The sequence below is a fragment of the Ovis aries genome, chromosome 1 (assembly GCF_016772045.2).
Source record: "Ovis aries strain OAR_USU_Benz2616 breed Rambouillet chromosome 1, ARS-UI_Ramb_v3.0, whole genome shotgun sequence".
In the NCBI taxonomy this organism is placed as follows: domain Eukaryota; kingdom Metazoa; phylum Chordata; class Mammalia; order Artiodactyla; family Bovidae; genus Ovis; species Ovis aries.
In genome coordinates, this window is record NC_056054.1 from 8,042,630 (window position 1) to 8,066,241 (window position 23,612).

Below are 23,612 nucleotides of genomic sequence, written 5' to 3' on the forward strand. Positions count from 1 at the left end.
ATTTACTGAGAAACTGGGAAGAGACCAAAAGAACACCTGTGATTTCAAGCCTCCTCCATGTCACCTCCATTCGGCGATGATGTCTTGAATGTCCAGGATGCACAAGGTCTCTGCCGACATAGTTGTGGGGGAGGGAAGCATTAGTCAGGCTGAGGCCTGTCTCCATGCACAGTCCAAGAGGACAGAGAACTCATTCTCCAAGAAAATGATCACACCTCAAGAGCAGCCCTGGTGAAGTGCTACAGGAGATCCTTAGCCATGGGATGGGATGCAGGGTGGGCTTCATGGAGGAGGTGGCGTTTAAGCCAGTGCACTTGGGATACAGCCATTCAGGAGGGCAGGGAAAGGCTTGTGGTGTTAGGAGAACTGCCTTTTACTGGAGGCAGTCATTTCTCTGATGACTGCTTTAATGAGACCAGGACTTCAGTGAAAAAACAAAAGCAGCATTCTGGTTTGGAGTGTACACGTGGGTTTGTGGAAGGTAATGGGGGATTTCTGGGGGAAAAAGACTATTTATACAACCAGGCAGATCAGAATATCAGGTAAGTGCTTTAATTTTAGAGATGCCAGGAAGTAATCTACTGTAAAACTTGAATTCGTGAGTCTTTGGAAACTGAAGAGCTTTTTAAAAGATAGGTTTATGTAATGAATTGAGTTGTTTTTCCCCCAAGTACATCTAGAGAATATACCCTAATGGACTGTACTCAGCTTCTCTTTTCAACTTCATCAGGACTCCCTATGGTCATATGAACACTTCAAACTCATGTTCTAAGGGTATGCCCACTAAGGGATTGATGTTTTCAAGTAATTTTTTCCCCCTTATTACATAAGTGACACATTTATTGCAAAAAAAAAAAAATTGTTTTAAACACATATGAGTTAAAAGATGAAAATTCCCTCAGAATCTGACCGATCAACTACTAGTACTATGAAATATTCTTCCAGTCCTTTTCAAACGTATAAGTATGCTTAAAAGTCTATAAAGTCTAACTCTATAAACAAAATAAGATTTTACTACCATCCAGGTTGGGAATCTACTTTCCTAGTCAATATATTCTGGGCATCTTTCCAGATTTTTCAGAAATCATTTCAGGGACTTCTCTGGTGGTCCAGGGGTTAAGAATCTACCTTGCATGCAGGGGACACAGGTTTGATCCCTGCCTGGGGAACTAAGATCCCACCTGCCAAGGAAACACTGAAGCGCACCTCACTGTGTGCTGCACTGAAGAACTCGCCTGCCACAGCTAAGACACGATGCAGCCAGATAAATGAATATTTTTTTAATGAATAAATAAAAGTATGTTCTCTGCTCCAACAAAAAAATATCACTTTAATGATATTTTATTTTACAGACATGTCATAATTTTTTTTAATATATAGGAATATAGCCAATTAACAATGTTGTGATAGTATCAGGTGAGCAGCGAAGGGCCTCAGCCATACATATGTATGTATCCATTCTCCCCAAATTCCCCTCCCATCCAGGCAGCCACCTAACAATGGCCGGGCTTCCCTGTGCTGTGCAATCGGTCCTTGTTGATTATCCATTTTAAATATTGCAGTGTGTACAGAGATGTCAAAATTTAAATGGTCAATCTCCTATTATTGGACAGTTAGGCTACTCCAACTATTCCATTATGATAAATAACACCATAATAAACATTCTTATCACTAACTTTTCACATAGATTCCTACAGTTCATTAGGATACATTCCTGGAAGTACAATCTCTTTGGGCTTCCCTGGTGGCTCAGAGGTTAAAGCGTCTGCCTACAATGAAGGAGACCTGGGTTCGATCCCTGGGTCAGGAAGATCCCCTGGAGAAGGAAATGGCAACCCACTCCAGTATTCTTGCCTGGAGAATCCCATGGATGGAGGAGCCTGGTGGGTTGCAGTCCTCGGGGTTGCAAAGAGTTGCCAAAGAGTATGAACATTTGCAGATTTACGAAGTGAATGCCCTCTAGAAAGGTTGCATCAACTCACACACCTACCTCCAGAAGCAAACAAGAGTTCACAGGGCTTGGCTAACACTGGCTGATCGGTTTTTTAATTCTTTGACTTCTGTGTATCTGCTATGATTTTGCAATATCTTGCTTTGTCTTTATTATAACATTCCTTTGTTTATTGCACACTGTGGTCCCCAGTTCCCTTATTTCAGAGCCTTCAAATAGATACTCCCAACAGTAGTCAAAAGCTTTGAATTCCTGGGATGAAAGGCATTTTTGTCAACATGGTGATGGGCAGTCAGGGCCTGGAAGCAGGCACCCTGTCCGGTACGGCACCTCATCCAAGCCTGTAATAGCTCCTGTAAAGTGATCAGTCTCTACCAAAGACCTCATGGTCTTTTTATGAGACTCTAAATTCTTGAACGTTTAGTCCTGGTGACTCAACATAGAACATTCTTTCCAGTAGATGTGAAGGGCAAGGTGGTTTGTTTCAGTAGGAAATAAGAAGTTTTTGCTCTACTTACTTCTTGCTAAAGAAAGCATTTCTCTAAAATCCAATTATTTGCAATTTTCAAGGAACAATGTATGAACAATGTCTAGTTATTAATTTTGTCAACTATTAACACATGCTTTTCCTTCAAGCCTATTGTATTTATGAATGGACATCTTTTTCTTTCTGGTGTCATACCTTAAATAATTTTACTACATTTGGTTAACAGTTAAGGCAATGCATTCTCCATTACAATAAGTGCTGCTGCTGCTGCTAAGTCACTTCAGTTGTGTCCGACTCTGTGCGACCCCATAGACGGCAGCCCACCAGGCTCCCCTGTACCTGGGATTCTCCAGGCAAGAACACTGGAGTGGGTTGCCATTTCCTTCTCCAAACAATAAGTGCAGACTTCCAAATAATAATAATAATATCATTTTCTATGTGTATAGCATACTATAGTTTACAAAATGGTCTAATTAATATAGGACTAAATTAGATCTAATATATTATTTGTAAAGTGATTTAAAATGATTAAATGTCTAAATGGAAGGAACTAGGGTATTAATGCCTTCACAGTTTGAGTTCCAACTAAGAGTGTATAAATCCTAATGGCCACAATCTAACATGTAACTGATGTGTACAGAGGCAACTCACAATCTCATTTTATCTAAATTTCATCCTCAACATATTTTGGAAATAACCACATTTTCCCTTCAGTTCAGTTCAGTTGCTCAGTCGTGTCCAACTATTTGCGACCCCATGAATCTCAGCACGCCAGGCCTCCCTGTCCATTACCAACTCCCGGAGTTCACTCAGACTCACGTCCATCAAGTCAGTGATGCCATCCAACCATCTCATCCTCAGCAGTCCCCTTCTCCTCCTGTCCCCAATCCCTCCCAGCATCAGAGTCTTTTCCAATGAGTCAACTCTTCACATGAGGTGGCCAAAGTACTGGAGTTTCAGCTTCAGCATCAGTCCTTCCAAAGAAACCCCAGGGCTGATCTCCTTCAGAATGGACTGGTTGGATCTCCTTGCAGTCCAAGGGACTGTCAAGAGTCTTCTCCAACACCACACTTCAAAAGCATCAATTCTTCTGCGCTCAGCCTTCTTCACAGTCCAACTCTCACATCCATACATGACTACTGGAAAAACCATAGCCTTGACTAGACGGACCTTAGTCAGCAAAGTAATGTCTTTGCTTTTGAATATGCTATCTAGGTTGGTCATAACTTTTCTTCCAAGGAGTAAGCGTCTTTTAATTTCATGGCTGCAGTTACCATCTGCAGTGATTTTGAAGCCCCCAAAAATAAAGTCTGACACTGTTTCCACTGTTTCTCCGTCTATTTCCCATGAAGTGATGGGACCGGATGCCATGATCTTCATTTTCTGAATGTTGAGCTTTAAGCCAACCTTTTCACTCTCCTCTTTCACTTTCATCAAGAGGCTCTTTAGTTCCTCTTCACTTTCTGCCATAAGGGTGGGGTCACCTGCATATCTGAGGTTATTGATATTTCTCCTGGCAATCTTGATTCCAACTTGTGTTTCTTCCAGTCCAGTGTTTCTCATGATGTACTCTGCATAGAAGTTAAATAAGCAGGGTGACAATATACAGCCTTGACGGACTCCTTTTCCTATTTGGAACCAGTCTGTTTTTCCATGTCCAGTTCTAACTGTTGCTTGCTGACCTGCATACAGGTTTCTCAAGAGGCAGGTCAGGTGGTCTGGCATTCCCATCTCTCTCAGAATTTTCCACAGTTTATTGTGATCCACACAGTCAAAGTCTTTGGCATAGTCAATAAAGCAGAAATAGATGTTTATCTGGAACTCTCTTGCTTTTTCCATGATCCAGCGGATGTTGGCAATTTGATTTCTGGTTCCTCTGCCTTTTCTAAAACCAGCTTGAGCATCAGGAAGTTCAGGGTTCACGTATTGCTGAAGCCTGGCTTGGAGAATTTTGAGCATTACTTTACTAGAAGGTGAGATGAGTGCAATTGTGTGGTAGTTTGAGCATTCTTTGGCATTGCCTTTCTTTGGGATTGGAATTAAAACTGACCTTTTCCAGTCCTGTGGCCACTGCTGAGTTGTCCAAATTTGCTGGCAGAATGAGTGCAACACTTTCACAGCATCATCTTTCAGGATTTGAAACAGCTCAACTGGAATTCCATCACCTCCACTAGCTTTGTTTGTAGCGATGCTTTCTAAGGCCCACTTGACTTCACATTCCAAGATGTCTGGCTCTAGATGAGTGATCACACCATCGTGATTATCCGGGTCGTGAAGATCTTTTTTGTACAGTTTTTCTGTGTATTCTTGCCACCTCTTCTTAATATCTTCTGCTTCTGTTAGGTCCAGACCATTTCTGTCCTTTATCGAGCCCATCCTTGCATGAAATATTCCCTTGGTATCTCTCATTTTCTTGAAGAGATCTCTAGTCTTTCCCCATTCTGTTGTTTTCCTCTATTTCTTTGCATTGATCACTGAAGAAGGCTTTCTTATCTCTTCTTGCTATTCTTTGGAATTCTGCATTCAGATGCTTATATCTTTCCTTTTCTCCTTTGCTTTTCGCGTCTCTTCTTTTCACAGCTATTTGTAAGGCCTCCCCAGACAGCCATTTTGCTTTTTTGCATTTCTTTTCCATGGGGATGGTCTTGATCCCTGTCTCCTGTACAATGTCATGAACCTCATTCCATAGTTCATCAGGCACTCTATCTATCAGATCTAGGCCCTTAAATCTATTTCTCACTTCCACTGTATAATCATAAGGGATTTGATTTAGGTCATACCTGAATGGTCTAGCAGTTTTCCTTACTTTCTTCAATTTAAGTCTGAATTTGGCAATAAGGAGTTCATCATCTGAGCCACAGTCAGCTCCTGGTCTTGTTTTTGCTGGCTGTATAGAGCTTCTCCATCTTTGGCTGCAAAGAATATAATCAATCTGATTTTGGTGTTGACCATCTGGTGATGTCCATGTGTAGAGTCTTCTCTTGTGTTGTTGGAAGAGGGTGTTTGCTATGACCAGTGCATTTTCTTGGCAAAACTCTATTAGTCTTTGCCCTGCTTCATTCCGCATTCCAAGGCCAAATTTGCCTGTTACTCCAGGTGTTTCTTGACTTCCTACTTTTGCATTCCAGTCCCCTATAATGAAAAGGACATCTTTTTTAGGTGTTAGTTCTAAAAGGTCTTGTAGGTCTTCATAGAACCGTTCAACTTCAGCTTCTTCAGCGTTACTGGTTGGGGCATAGAGTTGGATTACCATGATATTGAATGGTTTGCCTTGGAGACGAACAGAGACCATTCTGTCATTTTTGAGATTGCATTCAAGTACTGCATTTCAGACTCTCTTGTTGACCATGATGGCTACTCCATTTCTTCTGAGGGATTCCTGCCCGCAGTAGTAGATATAATGGTCATCTGAGTTAAATTCACCCATTCCAGTCCATTTTAGTTCGCTGATTCCTAGAATGTTGACGTTCACTCTTGCCGTCTCGTTTGACCACTTCCAATTTGCCTTGATTCATGGACCTGACATTCCAGTTTCCTATGCAATATTGCTCTTTACAGCATCGGACCTTACTTCTATCACCAGTCACATCCACAGCTGGGTATTGTTTTTGCTTTGGGTTCATCCCTTCATTCTTTCTGGAGTTATTTCTCCACTGATCTCCAGTAGCATATTGGGCACCTAATGACCCGAGGAGTTCCTCTTTCAGTATCCTATCATTTTGCCTTTTCATACTGTTCGTGGGGTTCTCAAGGCAAGAATACTGAAGTGGTTTGCCATTCCCTTCTCCAGTGGACCACATTAATGCTCCTATTGGTCAAAGTATATCACATCACCCACAATCAAAATCCTCAGACCCCACGTGTTTCTGGCTCCTTGGTTAGTAATGTTCTAAACAAACCCATATTCCAGGTCCTCTCTCATTTTCTGCAGTTTCAGATAAAATAAAGCATTATAGTGTTACCCATGAGTTATTTTGGGGAGCCTGTTTTGAGAAATACATTTCCATCAAGGCCATACAATTGTCTGCATCTCATAATGGACTATATGGCCACTATTTGTCTCAGCCTTTGAAGGACAGTACTAGGGACACGCAAACCATCAAAGTGCTTTGGAAATTCCAACATTTCATTAGCCACATAACATCATCCAGGCCTCTCTCATGCCTGGAAGTGGAGCAAAGCTTGATTGCCTATTTTTGATTCCAAAGATGTATTCAACAGAGCAATGTCAAATCTTCGGCAACTAAGCCCTAAGACCACAAAGCCTGCTTCCCGTGATCACTGAAGCCTGTCCAACACTCACATATCTCCCTAAACCAGACAAATATTTGCATGCATCTCTTCATCCCTCTAGATTTTTCCCTATTTAAGCAAAACTATAACAATCGTCCACCCTAGCAACCACGTCAAAAAAGAACAAAAACAAAACGCTCCTCACTTCACCAAAACAGTGAATCTGGTTTTCATAGGTTTTTTGATTCACCACAGCAGGTCTGTTACAGCCTCAACACTTGATGCATCAAACCCCAGAAGCCTGCTAGTTCCCAAAGAGGTCAGTTAAAGAAATATCTCCATTAACCAAAGAAAGACAAGATGTAATACCAAGGGTGTGCTAATATTAGCTATACTCAACAACTGCAGAAGACGGCAACAGAACAGCTATCAACTTCCCCACATTTTTTGATTCCCTGACTGTTTCCCGATGCCTCCTGGATGGGCAGGATGCTGGAGATGCAGAGATAAATGACATCTTCAGAGCTGCCCCATCCCCACACCTCAGGTCCCTAGGAAGAGGAACCATGAAAGTGGGTAATAACAGCAGAGCAAAGACAGAGCTGTGGTTGCTCTTGGGGTGACTCAGCTCCCTGGGTCAGAATGGATGCCGTGATATCTCATTTTTTTTGACTAGTAATGAAGGTTAAAACACCAATCGTTTCCCACCATTTTGGCCTTTGGAACATCTGCTTTTGAGAACTGACAGTTCAGATCTCTTGCCAATATTTGATTGAGTATTTCTGCTTGTTTTTCCCTTGCTGATTTTGGAGACCTTTATCATAGGTATAGTGAATATCTTCTCTCATTCTGGGAGACAGAAGCCTCTCCAGGCTGCACCTTACCTCCATTAGCAAGGAAGTACCGGCAAGGTACTGGGGTGGGGGAGGTCACTGAAGACAGCAGATGGGTGGAAACAGATGTGTTTGAGGAAAACTAACCCGCCAGCTGTGTATGGGGCAGACTGAGGGAGAGAAAAACAGATGAAGAAAACTGAAGGCTGTAAGAGGAACATAGTCACCGTCCTCTAGCTGGGTTCAAGGTTTGCAAAGTTGGGGACAGCCCACAAGACCCTCGTCAGTTCCAAAATTCATGAGAAGGACTCAGGGCTATTACTTACGATTATGGTTTATTACAGTGAAAAGCTACAGTTTTAAATCAGACACGGGTAGAGATGCACAGGACAGCATCCGGGAAAGTTCCAATCGGAACTTTCAGCTGTCTTGTCCCTATGAAACTGCAGACAGAGCCCACGTCCCTGGGGAACAGTATGTGACAATACTGCCAGCCAGGAAGCTCCTCTGGGCCTGGGCGCCCGGGGTTTTTTACTGGGGCTCCATCAGCTAGAACTGACTGGGTACCCAGGCGGCTGACCACCATTCTCAGCCCCTCTGGAGGCTGAGCTGTTGTCACACGGCCCGAAGCCTCTACCTTATCTGATGTGGCCTCGGCCCCTGGGTAAGCAAAGACACTCTTAAGCCAACTCCAGTGGCTTAGCTAGGTCACCTCCCAGGAGCCCAAGGAAAAGGCCAGACCTCTCTTTAGGTAAGATTAATGAACAGGGATAAACTGATTGTCTTTGAAACATTTCCATAACATGTGACGATCCCACATTTACAAATGAGCCTCATGGTAAAAAGCAAGGAAAAATCTCCACCTCCACATCACCAGTAAAATACTTCCAACTATGCAACAGAAGAATCTACTTTCAGAAGAGTTTTCTTGGGGGGAAATCATCTTATCTCACCAACTTGTTGGAATGAGTTTGAGCAAGCTCCGGGAGTTGGTGATGGACAGGGAAGCCTGGCATGCTGCAGTCCAAGGGGTTGCAAAGAGTCAGCCACTACTGAGCAGCTGGACTGAACTGAATGGCTTCTCTTGGAGCTGCAGTGAGAGACACTACGTCTTGTCCTTTTCCTAGTTGTCCTAACTTGGGAGGTCCACTTAGCTTCTGTGGATTGACGGCTGGCACTGCCTCTCTGGTTTAAATGTGTTGATTTTCAAGGCAACTGAAAAAGTCTTAAGAGTGACAAAAATAAATTGTGTTTATTGATTTAAAATATATAGTTAATTAAGAGTTAGCAAGTACCTGTTTTTAGAAGATTTTAAGTGTATATTTGAGGATTATCTTCTCACTACAGAGTCACTTTCCACTTAGATTCAAGCATTCAAGCATTTTAACGTTTAGTAATCTGGTGGTATATCATATGACCCTAAATTCTTGAAAAGTATTTATTTATTCGTTTCTTTTACTTGACTGCATGAGATCTTTCCTTTCCACGCACAGGCTCTCTAGCTGTGCCATTCAGGTTTAGTTGTCCGGAGGCACGTGGGATCGCAACAAGTTCCCCAACAAGGGATCAAACTGAGTCCCCTGCACTGGAAGGCGGATTCTCAACCACTGAACCACCAGGGAAGTCCCCCTAAAAATACTTAGAATAAGAACACAGAAATTTGCAGTTCCTAATCCCACACAGTGCAGTCTTGACTCGATAGCACAGACTTCCAAAATCGGCCACTAGCCAGCCTTGGGATCTTGGGCTTGTCATCTCAGCCCTCTGGTTCTGCTTCTTCTTTTTCAAAATAAGATCTGGAGCAGATCATTTCTAAGCTTCCTTCTGCTTTTAACAATTCTCCCTCAGAATAAAGTTAACATTTTATAAACATGAAATGTTATGTTTTGTAAACATAGATAAGAACTCCTGAAGGCTGAGGTTGCTACATACATAAGAATCCACTTTGTTTCTAATATTTACCTTTTATAACCCAAAGTAATAAATAATCTTTAGATAAAATACATAAAAATTAAAAAAAATTTTTAAGAAACATATCATTAATTCCTTAACAAACATTTACAGAGCAACAACTATGGACTAATGGAGCATAAATACTTGAAATATTTACCTGTACTTTATTTTGTGAATGATTCAGAACAAAATGTCAGTTAGAGATTTTAATAATAGCCTGCCCAGTAAGCACCAAGTGTGATAGAAAATAGAACATGGGGAATGGAATGTAGCTTCAGGTGCTGTGCCTTCAGAACTCAGTGACTTTCTAAACTGATTTTATAATTAGAAGGATATTTTTAGCTTATTTTTCAATTGGAAGGTTTTATTATACTCATCTTAATACATAATTTCACTTGAATATTTTCTGATTTTAAAATAAAGCATCTTTCCCCCTCGGTGCAGCACTGTGTTCCCAGGTTCCGTTTAGTTTTATACCGGGTTTCAGGGGCGCTGAAACTGCGCAAAGCAGCCCGTCCCAGTGACTGCCCACCCACTGCACCTCCTGGGACCCTGAGGAAAGACACCAGGACGCCAGGGAGACCAGTGCCTGTCTCAGTGTAGGGAGAGCCCCATTCACCTCGAATACAGTGCCAGGCAGTGCCGCCGGGTACACGGAGCTAAAGGCCCAGGGGCGATGCCCTAGGGAGCCTCAACCAGGAAGGGTGAGGACTTAGGGGGTGGAGTGGGCAGAGTCCTAGCAGAGGAAGTTGGCAAGGAGCGGCATACCTGGTAAAGAGCCTGTTACAGAGCCAGCAGGTGGCCTTCACCCACAGGGGTTGGGACCCCAACAGAGGTTTGTAAGCAGAGAAGAGACAAAAGCAGACCCATAGGTTAAAAGGGGGAGGGACAGAGAGAAGGCTGGACAGAAAGAGTGAAAGTGACCCAGTCGTGTCTGACTCCTTGCGACCCCGTGGACTATAGAGTCCGTGACGTTCTCCAGGGCAGAATACTGGAGTGGAGCCTTTCCCTTCTCTGGGGGATCTTCCTAACCCAGGGATGGAACCCAGGTCTCCCTCACTGCAGGTAGATTCTTTACCAGCTGAGTCGCAAGGGAAGCCTGAACAGAGGGCGGGGGGTGGGGGAGTGGGGGTTCCAAATACCAAAGAGGGGACTGCTTTGAAAGCCTTTAGGGATTCAAGGGACTCAGTGAGGCATTGACGGAGGGGGGGGGGGCGGTGACATGACGTACAAGAGCACTCGAGGCTGGCTCTGGGTTCTGCCTGGTCTCCTGGTTGGCTGGGGAGGCATCCAGCAGGGGGAATGTTCGCACTGGTGGAGTATTTAGCAGACATTCGGTGGAGATGGCCAGTTGACAGATGAGAATGCAGAGCTTGAGAGAGGGCTGTCTGGAGATACTCAGAATGAATCGAGGAAGGGAGGGGCTCGGGTTGGAAAGAGAGAAGACCAGATGGTTGTCGTGCAAATATCCTGAGGCCTTAAGGGCAAGAAGAGACCAGACCTGTCCGTTCTGGCCCTTCGCAGGGGAATGGGGCTACAAGGCAGCTATAGGAACTGGTTTGTGTCAGCCTAAACACCTATTGTTGAATGGAATGTGCCCGGATTGCCAGGGGCACCCACTGTAGTCTGTGTAGGGGAGTTAGTTCCCTCCAGGCAAAAAGAACTGACTCATTTGAAAAGACCTTGATGCTGGGAAAGATTGAAGGCAGGAGAAGGGGACCACAAAGGATGAGATGATTGGATGGCATCAGCAACTCAATGGACATGAGCTTGAGTAGACTCCGGGAGTTGGTGAGGGACAGGGAAGCCTGGCCTGCTGCAGTCCTTGGGGTCGCAAAGAGTGGGACACGACTATGCGACTGAACTGAACTGAACTGAACTGAGGCAAGAAGGCCCCTTCCTAAAATGCTTTCTCACCTTTGCTGTGAGCTCTAGGCAGCTGGCTAAGGATGTATTAATACCAAATGGCTAACTAGTCAGTGAACCCCTCCCACCAGGAGTATTTGCATCAAAAAACGGGAAATTTGTTAATTTAAACAAATGCCCCATGGGAGGACCCTGCAGGGGAAGGTGGGGAGATTTCCCACTCTGGTCTACATTGTACTGACCTGCCCCCAGGTACCCTTCGGAGAGCTGGGTTGGTCTTGGCCCACCGAGACAGCTGCCGGGCATCCACACCGCCCAGGGGAGCGGCGAGGAGGGGAGGGCTGCGCGCAGAAAAGGACTCCTGAGATTGCAGCCACTTGTCTTGCTGGACTTGGAGTCGGGTTTTGGAGTCTTCCCTCTAGATTTCTACTTCACACCCGACCGCTCCCACTCCCGTCCACTCCAGTTCCCCGTATTTGCTCTCTGTATCCCTAACCGAGTTGAACTAGCTAACACGGAGGCTGTTGTTGTTTAGTTGCTAAATCGTGGCTGACTCTTTGCGACCTCGTGGCCTGTAGCCTGCCAGATTTCTCTGTCCATTGGATTTTCCAGGCAAGAATACTGGGGTTCTTTTTGAATGGGTTGCCATTTCCTCCTCCAGGGGATCTTCCATGGCCAGGGATCGAACCCACATCTCTTGCTTGGTGGGTAGGTTTCTTTACCACTGAGCCAGCCACCACGGAAGCCCTTCCGAAAGTCAGTGTGAGTGGGCAGGGGAACTGACTGGAGGGCTGAGGACACTTTACTCCGCCTCCTCTCGCTCCCCTGTACCCATCCCGGGCCGCCAAGGCCTCAGGGTACCTGGGGGCAGCCAGACTCCTCCGTGAGAGGCCTCGGAGCTGGCCCCCTCTCCATAGTCTGGTCAGCAGCAGACGCCCTCGAGGGTCCCTCTCGGGGCTGGACCCGGGGCTGCAGAGGCGGGGGTCTCCTGGCCGGTTCCTGTGAAGGACCGCAGAGGATGTGCGGCGTGGGCAAGGCAGGGGTTCGAGGGCGAACCCGGCAGAGGGTCACCTCGCCCCTACCTTCCAAGCTCGCCTCGCTCTCTGGCGAGGTCTGGCTAGATGTCGAGGAAGGGCCGAGAAGACCAAGATCGCAGCGCGCCGGCCCCCACGCATCCTGCCCTCCAAGTCTCCTCTGGCGGGGCAAGGCCCGCGGCCGAGGAGGGAGGCGCGGATCCGGCGGGAAGGTCCCGGGCCGCAGTCGGCGCCCTGTGGGCCCGGGTCGCGACGGGTCCAGGCTCCCCCGCCCGGCTGCCGCCCGGCCTCGCCCCCGCCGCGCGCGCCCCTCCCGCCTCCCCCGTTGCCGTGGCAACCCCGGGAGCCTCCAGGCGCGCGCCCGCCCGCCCGCCTGCTGGAGCGCTCGGCGGCGGCGGCGGCGGCAGCTCCGGCTCGAGCCGAGCGCGCGGTGACCCCGCTCCGGAGCCCATTCGTCGCCCCCGGCCCGGCTCGGGGCCCCCAGCGCGGCTCCCGACCCGGCCCCAGAGCCGGCCTGGCTGCCGGCCCTCATGGAGCTGCTGGCCGCAGCCTTCAACGCCGCCTGCGCCGTGGACCACGACAGCTCCACCTCGGAGAGCGACGCGCGCGACTCAGCGGCGGGACACCTGCCCGGCAGGTGAGGACGAGCGGCCGTGCCGACCCCCGAGCGCCGCCGCTGCGCGTCTGTGGCCCCAACTCGCGTCTCCGGCCAGGGACGCCTACCCGAACGGCGTGTCCCCCGCACCCCTCCCCGCGGACCCCGCCGCCCCTCACCGCCCCCCGCGGGCCCCCGTCGTGCCGGCACGCCGCCTGGGGTCGGGGGTGCACCCCAGCCGGACACCCTGGGCCCCGTCCCGGCCGCCTCCCGCGCCCTCTCCCGGGCGCCCTGGGCGCGCGCGTCCCGTTGGGCTCCCAGTCTCCGCGCCGCGTGGCCCTGGGGCGGTCGCTCCCCGGAGGGCACAGGGGGCCGTGTGACCGCGCGCGGCGCGGGGTGCGCAGTGCGCGCAGGGCTCCTGGCCGCGGGACCCGTCGGGGCGGCCGCTCGGCGCCGCGGAGCGGGCAGGGAGCGCCAAGTTTCCGACGCCTGCCCGCGAGCTCCGAAAACATGAAGGTCTGGGCGGGCTGGGGTGGGAATGAATCACCCGGTCGCGCCCTGGTGTGGTGACAAAAAGGGCCTGTGGAGCGCGCTCGGCCGGGAGGGGCGGCGGCGGCTGCGGCCGCTCGGCCTGGACATCCCGGGCAGAGTCCAGCTGGCCAGGGCCGCCCGTGCCGCCTCTCGCGGGCTGGCCGAGGTGGGTCGCTGCTTAAAAATAACACGCCCTGCCCCTCCTACAGCGAGTCGTCCTCCACCCCAGGAAATGGGGCCACGCCCGAGGAGTTCCCGGCCCTCGCCGACAGCCCCACCACGCTCACCGAGGCCTTGCAGATGATCCACCCTATTCCCGCCGACTCCTGGAGAAACCTTATCGAGCAAATAGGTGGGTGCCTCCGGCGGCGGCGCGGCGTCACTGGGGGGAATCGGAGGGCTCCTGGTGGGCTCACGGTTCCCTGCTCCTGGAATGCCGTTGCGTTTCACCTGGGCAGAACGCACCTGACAAGGAAGGTTATTAACATATTTGGCGCTAATGGTTCCATGCAAAACTGCCGCCTGTTACTAGTAAGCTGTATAACTGGGCTTGAGCAAATGTGTTTCTTTCCTGCTCCCTTGGACAGGTGTACTTGCCCAGCTCTTTCCTGGGCAAGGAGGGCTCTCTGTCCTCTTATCTCTTCTGCCAGGAAGTCCAGGGGTGAAGTGCTTCTGGGCCATGCAGGAGGGAGGGCTCGGTGAGCCACCCCCGCCATCCCAGGGGCCTGGGGTAGACCTGGAGAGGGAGAGGAGTCTGCGAGGCGGGGCGGGGCGAGGCGGGGAGGGGGCGCGGGTCTCTGCAGAGAGTCAGGCTGACTGGAGCCATTCTGGAAGGAGAAGCAGTGACCACCTTTGCTCTGGGAGGAGAGATACAGTAGAGAGAAGGTGGGGGCCTCGGAGGCCCCCACCCTCACTCCCCGGGTTAGGGAGAGAAGCCTGGTTCCACCTGCCTACCCAGAGTGTGGCTGGACAGCCTGCCTGTCCAGCTGCCGCACAGCTGCAGCTGAGACTCTGTGAAAGCAGATGGTGGAGTGAGAAGGCATCCCAAGAACCCAGCACTTGCATTTAAAAGTCAAGAACTGTTGATGACACAAACTAGTTCTCATCGTCCTCACCAGAGGGGGCCGTGAATAGGTAACGTGGGGAATGGAACGGCCTCGAGATCTTTCTGCTCTTTGGTGTTGTCAGAGCAGAGTTTATCATTGGAATTAAAATTTTGACTTGAAAGTGTCTTTCCCTAAATTGATCATCATTGTCCCTCATGCCAAACACTCAGGCAGACACAAAGTGTCTCTGGTAGAAGGGGGCTTCCTTTGCCCTGGGATACCGGCGTCTAGGAGACTTTTCAGGCAAGTTCCCTCCTCCCCTGGCTGGGGTTTTTCTGGACTGAACCCTGGGAGGAACTGAGCCCCTGCAAAGCTGAGGGTGGAGCGCTACACAGTTAAGCCTTGCCAGACTCCAGGGATTTTGTTCCCAGCCCCCTGCATGTGGGGCTGGGTGGTGGCGGCTTTTCCCTTTGTTTGCTGGCGCAAATGGAGAGGGGCTGTTCTGAGGAAAGGCACCCACAAAAATCCTTTTGTCCCACCTCGGTCACATTGCCCTTTATAGCGAAGAGGGCCACCGCGGCCTCAGCATACGCTGGGAGCCTTGACTTCCACCCTCCAGAAAGGGATATCTCTGGCTGGGATCAACGTCAGAACTAGGAAGGAAATCGGGGTGGGGGTGGGGAGATCCGTGCCTCGAATCACGGAGAGAGGCTCCCTTCTGCAGCGTGGGCGTGCGGAGACCTCCTTCCTGGAGAGCCAGTGGCATCAGCTCAAGGCTGGGAGTTGGAAGCCCTGAACCGGGGTACTGCGCTCCTCCTGGCCCTGGGTTTCCTGCTGTGGTGAGCAGTGGAGACTGACATCCCCAGCCGTTTCTCCCACCATGGCCTGGTGTCATGGTGAATATGTTTCTGGCTTCTGGGCTGGGTCCCGGGTAGGTGCTCAACAGATGTGCTGAACACGCAGGGCCAAGGCTGCCTCCTTCTCACGTCCTTCATCCTCGACTCGAGGCCTATGCCAAGCAGATTCCTACAAGAGGCCAGCTGCTCCCACTTAGCTCAGTGAATGAAGGGGATTCTTTGCCAGGTATCAGGAGGGAACAACACGTTCCTAAAGACGCAGAGTTAAGAGGGAAGGAAAGTGGGAAGACGCTGGGCATTTATGCACCACTGTGTTGGACTGCAGCGGCTCCCACTCAGGCCAGGACAGAATGATGTCAAGACTGTGTGTGGCGTGGTATACAGTTGTCGTTGTCATTGCTGGTGGCCCTGAAGATCATAGACCTCAAGGCCCTGTGATTGTGCATGGGTGTGTTTGCATGTGCACACGTGCCTATGTGTCCTGTGGTTGTCTCTGGCACCTAGCAAATGCTTGGTGCCTAGGAGGTCCTCACTAAAAATTAAAATTCCCTGCCCTTTGGAAGTTTCTATCTGAAGAATTCAAAGAAAAAAAAAAAAGATTCTCTTCGAAAAGTAAGATTTTGAAGGACTCCAGGAGCCTTGCTTATCCTCCTTCTGCAGGGCAGCATGGCCAGCCTGATATAGATCATTTTAATTAGGAGAGATGAGAACTGAGCCTTCTAATTCTGCTTGGATATAACACCAGGTGCAGGCTTTTACAGGTAAAGTTAATTTTGCTTAATGAATGTACAAAACTGAAAACCATGATGCATCATCAGTGTATCTCAAATACGAAACTTGATCAGCTAATCTAGCTCCTCAGTTACATCTACTTTGCTTCTATTGTAATCTGAATTTTAAGGCTAATAAATGGTTACCCAGGGTGTCAAGATAATCCTTTGTAATCACAGTAACGCCAAAAAAACTGGTATTTAAATTAATACGCTGAAGCCTTCAAAAAGAAGTATGAAGTTTTAAGAAAATGCTAAAATTACTTGTATTGGGAGTCTTTGGCTGAGTGTAATAGAATATCCAGCTTAAAAAAAAAAAAAAATGACATGAAAGAATGAAAGTATTCTGTTTTAATGGGTCCAGGAATGAGGAAGAAAGTTCTGGAGTTGGTTCAAGTCAAACAGTCACCTAGCCCCTTTCCCTCCTCCAGTCTTAGCTTTTGGGCTTCATGTCACCGGGTGGCTGCCACAGCTCCATGCCTCACATCCTCAAGCAGCCACATATAAAAACCAATAAATAAATAAAAGCAGCTTGTCCAGGGATCAAACCCATGTCCTCTGTATTGGCAGGCAAATTCTTAACCACTGGACCACCAGGGAAGTTCCCCTGGTTTCTTTCAGTTCACTTCCGTTCAGTTCAGTCGCTCAGTCGTGTCCGACTCTCTGCGACCCCATGGACTGCAGCACGCCAGGCCTCCCTGTCCATCACCAACTCCTGGAGTTCACTCAAACTCATGTCCATCGAGTCAGTGATGCCATCCAGCCATCTCATCCTCCATTGCCCCCTTCTCCTCTTGCCCCCAATCCCTCCCAGCATCAGAGTCCTTTCTTTTAAACCTCCATAAAAATAGTACTGAAATCACAGAAGATTAATTGATACAGTGTTGCCAACAATAGTTAGATCTTATGCTCATCACTGAACCGGTTTGTCTAGTGACTTTAAACCTCTGCCATTACAGTTCAGTCTGGGTTGCATTTAGCATAGATTTAGATTTTTTTTTTCATTCCTTTGTCAAATTAACTCCATGTTGTAATCTGCTAGATTCTAAAGTAAAATCACATCATTTTTTTAAAGTAAAGCTATACTAATCATAAAGGAGTTATGATTTAGCATTATGGAGCATAAAAAGCCAAGTAATTTAACCCACACGTAATTTATTGGGTTCCTGTTATTTATAAACTATGAATATTGTTTATCCAGCCATTTTTGAGGATTTAGAAGAGGGTCTGTTTTTCCCTTCCTTTTTTCTTCAGGTTAGATGTATTTAGCAATTAAAGAAGGAATAGTAGGTAATATTTATACTGCAATGCGTGAGAAAGTGCTTTACAAGTAGTACTCTTATCCCTGTTCAAACTTTCCCAGGAAAATCATCTTTTGGGGCGGGGGGGCGGGCAGTTTGTGCTAGGTCTTAGCTGTGGCACACAGGATCTTTGATATTTGTTGCAGCACATGGGATCTAGTTCCCTGACCAGGAATTGAACCCGGGCCCCCTGATTGAGAGTGTGGAGTCTTAGCCACTGGACCACCAGGGAGGTCCCCATCTTTGTTTTTATAGATAGAAATATCAAGGGCCCCAATGTTCCCCCAGGCTCCAGACCAGTCCAGCTGCCCTCCAGTTCTCTCTACCTGCGTAGCCATCAGGTGGACCTGCATCTCTCTACCACCCTATCCCCAGTCAGACCCTCCTCCCATGTTCCCCATCTCCTGAATAGGGCCATCAGACCTCCCCTGCCAACTGATCACCTGAATATCACTCATCACCCGGCACCAGGCCCCGTCTTACGCCTTGTAACTATCCCTGAATCAGGTACATGGCCCCATCCTTCCCCCACCACGGTGTGTGGGCCTGCATCACCGCTCCTCTGGAGAATGGGCATGGCCTCTTTCTTCCCATCTGTGGGCCTCCTACAATGTAGACTAGAGCTGCTTGCCCAAGGGGCTTCCCCTGGGGCTTGCCTTTTGCCAGCAGGATAGATAAGACCCTTGGGGTGACCCTCGTCTCTGCCCAGCCTCATCACCAACAGGGCAGCCCCACCTCCCCTCTCCCTGGGCCGGGAGCCTTCTTGCCCCTGAACCTTTCTGCTGCTCCTCTGTGGGGAGACCATCCCCCACCCTGTGGCCAGGACATCCAAAAAGGAATTTTGCCCCGTGGAGATGCTGCATTTTTACTGGCTCCTCTGTACCCCCAAATTTCCTTGGAGACTCAGAAGGCACTTATTTCAGATCAGGAAAGTAAATCTAAAAGTACAAAAGAAAAAAAAAAAAAGAAATGTTTCCCTTTTGAATCATAAGGTTGATGAAATATTGTTTTTTTTTCCTTCAAAATGAGAATTTATAACGACTCCCATTTCACCAATGAATAGACCTGAGTTTTAATACTGAAGCATTTAAGGCTTTGAGAAGCATCCTGCTGGGATTCTGAAACATAATCGGGCCGTTTCCATCGACTCTGCACACACTGGTTATTAACATGACGAGTTCTAGATCCTTGTTGTTTGCTGGTTATGTATGTGAAAAGCATTTATTTGTGCAACTGGATTTTGATTCTATTCAGGGATTTCTTTATACAGAAAGAAAAAATAAACTTATGCGTGCAGGTCCTTCCCAAGAAATGAAGACAGAGGCAGTTCGTTCAGTGGCCCTTCCCTGATACCTGTGGGGGCCTGGCTTTCTTTGTGTTTTCATAGGCAAAGCATTTGCCCTTAATCCCTGGTGGCTCCGATGGTAAAGTATCTGCCTGCCACGCAGGAGACCTGAGTTCGATCCTTGGGTCAGGAAGATCCCCTGGAGAAGGGACTGGCAAACCCCTCCAGTATTCTTGCCTGGAGAATCCCATGGACAGAGGAGCCTGGCGGGCTACAGTCCATAGGGTCGCAAGGAGTCAGACAGGACTGAGCGACTGACACTTTGACTTTTTCACTTTCAGGAATTGAAAGCTGTAACTTAATGATTCGGAAAGCTCCGTATCTGAAATCTCTATCGTGTCTTCAAAACGGTTTGATTTGATTTCAGGGCTCCTGTATCAGGAATACCGAGATAAATCAACTCTCCAAGAGATTGAGACCAGGAGGCAACAGGATGCAGAAATACAAGGCGGTGCTGACGGGTGCCCATCCAGCGAGGAGGCTCCGGAGGAAGATGAAGGGGAGGAGGAGGAGGAGCCAGCAAGCCCACCCGAGAGGAAGGCCCTGCCCCACATCTGCCTGCTCAGCAACCCCCACTCGAGATTCAACCTCTGGCAGGATCTCCCGGAGATTCAGAGCAGCGGGGTGCTGGACATCCTCCAGCCGGAGGAGATCAGGCTGCAAGAGGTAACAGGCTGCCTGGGGTGAGAGCTTCCAGTCAGAACAAACGGGTATTTTAACCAGCGTGGGTGAGGCTTCCTCTCTGGGTTGAGGCTGGTTCGCCAGAGGAGTTACTGGCAGGGCACCTCTATCCCCAACATGCAGGAAAATTCACATTATTTCCCGTGCGTGGGTACATGCCACGTCACTTCAGTCGTGTCCAGCTCTGCGCGACCCGATGGATAGTAGCCCACCGGGCTCCTCTGTCCATGAGGTTCTCCAGGCAAGAATGCTGGAGTGGGCTGCTGTTTCCTCCTGCAGGGGATCTTCCTCTCCCAGGAATCGAACCACATCTCTTAAGTCTCCTACATTGGCAGGCGGGTTCTTTACCGCTGGCGCCACTGGGGAAGCACGGGCAGCAAAAACCACCTAGTTAGCTCCTAGGATAGCTCAACCCCGGTGTTGAGTGTTCTCCGCGTTGTCGTTTCTGTGGATAGGAAGATTGCATTCTCTAAACCTTTGCTTGTTATTGTGGAGAATCTCCACGGCACGTGTGAGCACCCATACAGTCGGTGATGCTGAATTCATTGTGACCGTAAACTGGCTCTATTCATCTGTGCTTTACTTTTCACTTGCGCGTCTTTATTTCGAATTTTCGCTTGAACCTTGAGTGAGTGGGGCTCTGAAAGAAAGCCCTCAGCATATCCACCCCTCCTGAAATGGTGTGGAAATTTAGGATTATGTCTCTTCTTGCGCCTTCATCCGATGGTCCAGGCAGACTCTGCCTGTGAGTTAGGCTGAGGCAGGATCACAGAGTCACTTAATAGTTTGTGGCTAACAGGGAGAACTAATCCATAAAACACGAACAGTAGTAGAAGTGAGAAGCTAAGAAATGTAGGTGTTGGATATATATATATAGTCATATATATATATATATATAGCTTTATATACTGAGAGTCGGATCAGTTCTTTTAAGATTTTTTTTTAATGTGGGCTGTTTTTAAAGTCTTTAGTGAATTTCTTACAATGCTGCTTCCATTTAATGTTTTGGGGTTTTGGCCATGAGGCCTGTGGGTTCTTAGCTGCTCCACCAGGGGTCGAACCCGCACCCTTTGCATTAGAAGGCAAAGTCTTAACCACTGGACTGCCAGGGAAGTCCCTGTTCAATCCAGTTCCGTCATCTTATCCTCTCATGTCCCGTTTCCCCAGTCTCCCCACTCACATGCTGCTTCAAGCCTGCCCTTGAGCTTGTTCCTAGTTGCAGTCCTGACTTTCTTTAGCTCTTGGCTCGCCTGTGCGAGATTCTATAGAAACGTTCGTTCTTCTCATTTATTTAAAAGGCAGAACTGCAAACTGTGTTCACACGTAATGACCAAGGCTGAGACCAGCCCCCGACCACATTCATCAACACAGGCTCGGGTGGTGTGATGCCTTTGCTCCTTGAGAAGCCTGACGACACTCGATTTTTGAAGCGCCACCCAGGGTCCACTGCGTCCTACCCAGCAGACTCAGGAGAGATGGTTTTAGCGTCTGACACCACTTGTGACTCATGAGCATTTGTAAGCAAGGCCACAGGAGTTGTTGGGGTTTTTTTTGTTTTTTTGTTTTTTTTTTTTTTAATGAAACTGATGTCAGTAGTCATCCTACGGCGCTCCTCCCAGCTTCTCACAGGATACTGGTGAGATGACATAAAGAACCACGTGCCCCACCAGAAGCGAAGATGCATGGTCAGGAGATCTCCACGAGGCAGGTGGAGCTGGACTGAGGAAATCCCAGCAGGCTTTGCCACCCAAAGCAACCATGTGGAAGGTTCTAGAACCCAGGGAGAAGCCCCCATGCAGGTGGCCATCCCTCCTACCCGAGAGAGACCCAGGGGCTCCACCACCTGCAGACAGAGCCACCATCACTCACCTTTTTTTCCTTCCAGTTTTATCTGAGATATAATCGACACACTTCACTGTATAAGTTTAAGGTGTATGATTTGACTTCCATGCATCATGAAATAATGACCCACAGTAGTTGCTGTTCATCACTAAGCTGTTTCTGACTCTTTGTGACCCCGTGGACTACAGCACGCCAGGCTTCCTTGTCCTTCACTATCTCCCATAGTTTGCTCATATTCATGTCCATTGAGTCTGTGACGCTAACTAACCATCTCATCCTCTGTCGTCCCCTTCTCCTTTTGCCTTCAACCTTTCCCAGCATCAGGGTCTATTCCAATTAGTCGGCTCTTCGCATCAGGTGGCCAAAGTATTGGAGCTTCAGCTTCAGCATCAGTCTTTCCAGCGTATATTCAGGGTTGGGAAATTCCCTTTAGGATTGACTGGTTTGATTTGCCTGCTGTCCAGGGGACTCTCAAGAGTCTTATCCAGCCCAGTTCGAAAGCATCATTTCTTCAGCACTCAGCCTTCTTTATGTTCCAGCTCTCACATCCATACATGACTGCTGGAAAACCATAGCTTTGACTCTATGGGCTTTGGATACAAAGTGATAGCTCTGCTTTTTAACATGCTGTCTAGGTTTGTCATACCTTTTCTTGCAAGGAGCAAGCCTGTTTGTCCACAGTGATTTTAGAACCTAAGAAAATAAAATCTGCCACTGTTTCCACTTTTGCCCCATCTATTTGCCATGAAGTGATAGGAATGGATGCCATGATCTTCATTTTTTGAATGCCGAGTTTTAAGCCAGCTTTTTCACTCTCCTGTTTCACCTTCATCAAGAAGCCCTTTAGTTCCTCTTTGCTTTATGCCTTAATGGTGGTGTCTTCTGTATATCTGAGGTTGTTATTTCTCCTGGCAATCTTGATTCTAGCTTGTGATTCATTCAGCTCGGCATTTCACATGATGTGCTCTGCATATAAGCTAAATAAGCAGGGTGACGATATATAGCCTGGACATACTCCTTTCCCGATTGTGAACTAGTCTGTTGTTCCATGTCAGATTCTAACTGTTGCTTCTTGACCTGCATACAGGTTTCTCAGGAGACAGGTAAGATGGTCTGTTAGTCCCATCTCCTTAAGAATTTTCCTCATTTTGTTGCAATCCACACAGTCAAAGGCTTTAGGGTAGTCAGTGAAGCAGAAGTTTTTCTGGAATTCTCTTGATTTTTGTATGATCCAGGAAATGTAGGCAATTTGACCTCTGATTCCTCTGTCTTTTCTAAATTCAGCTAGTACATCTGGAAGTTCTTAGTTCTTGTACTGTTGGAGCCTAGCTTGAAGGATTTTGAGCATCACTTTGCTATCATGTAAGATGAGTGCAATTATACAGCAGTTTGAACATTCTTTGGCATTGCCTTTCTTTGGGACTGAAATGAAAACTGACCTCTTCCAGTCCTGTGGCCAAATTTTGGTAAGTTTTCCAAATTTGCTGGCATATTGAACGCAGCACTTTAACAGCATCATCTTTTAGGATTTGAAATACCTCAGCTGGAATTCCATCACCTCGACTAGCTTTGTTTATAGTAATGCTTCCTAAGGCCCACTTACCTTCACACTCCAGGATGTCTGGCTCTAGGTGAGTGACCACACCATCATGGTTAGCCAAGTCATTAAGACCTTTTCTATACAGTTCTTCTGTGTATTCTTGTCACCTCTTCTTAATCTCTTCTGCTTCTGTTAGTCCATACCATTTCTTCCCTGTATTGTGCCCATCTTTGCATGAAATGTTCCCTTGGTATCTTCAATTTTCTTGAAGAGATCTCTAGTCCTTCCCATTCTATTGTTTTCCTTTATTTCTTTATATTGTTCAATTAAGAAGGCTTTCTTATTTTTCCTTGCTATTCTCTGGAACTCTGCTTTCAGTTGGGCATATCTTTCCCTTTCTCCTTTGCCTTTCACTTCACTTCTTTTCTAAGTTATTTGTATGGCCTCCTCAGACAACCACTTTGCCTTCTTGAATTTTTTTTTCCTTTGGGATTGTTTTAGTCACTGCCTCCTGTACGGTGTTACAAACCTCTGTCCATAGTTCTCCAGGCACTCTGTCTATCAGATCGAATCCCTTGAATCTATTTGTCACTTCCACTGTATAATCATGATGGATTTGATTTATGTCATACTTGAATGGTCTAGTGGTTTTCCATACTTTCTTCAATTTCAGTCTGAATTTTGCAATAAGGAGTTCATGATCTGGGCCACAGTCAGCTCCTGGTCTTGTTTTTTCTGACTGTATAG

General features: G+C 47.9%; 1 protein-coding gene across 12 annotated transcripts in view; it reads left to right on the forward strand.

Moving 5' to 3' along the window:
* The window catches only part of NGEF (neuronal guanine nucleotide exchange factor), a 128,341-nt gene that overhangs the window by 68,926 nt on the left and 35,803 nt on the right, over positions 1-23,612 (forward strand). For 11 of the 12 annotated variants that reach the window (XM_060416341.1, XM_060416309.1, XM_060416321.1 and 8 more), the window contains 2 exons: positions 13,693-13,835; positions 19,170-19,468. In XM_060416341.1, the coding sequence (XP_060272324.1) occupies positions 13,693-13,835; positions 19,170-19,468 (442 nt within the window). Of the gene's footprint in view, positions 1-12,759; positions 12,995-13,692; positions 13,836-19,169; positions 19,469-23,612 lie in introns of those variants that run through there. The other variant, XM_027967499.3, reaches the window with a different exon arrangement.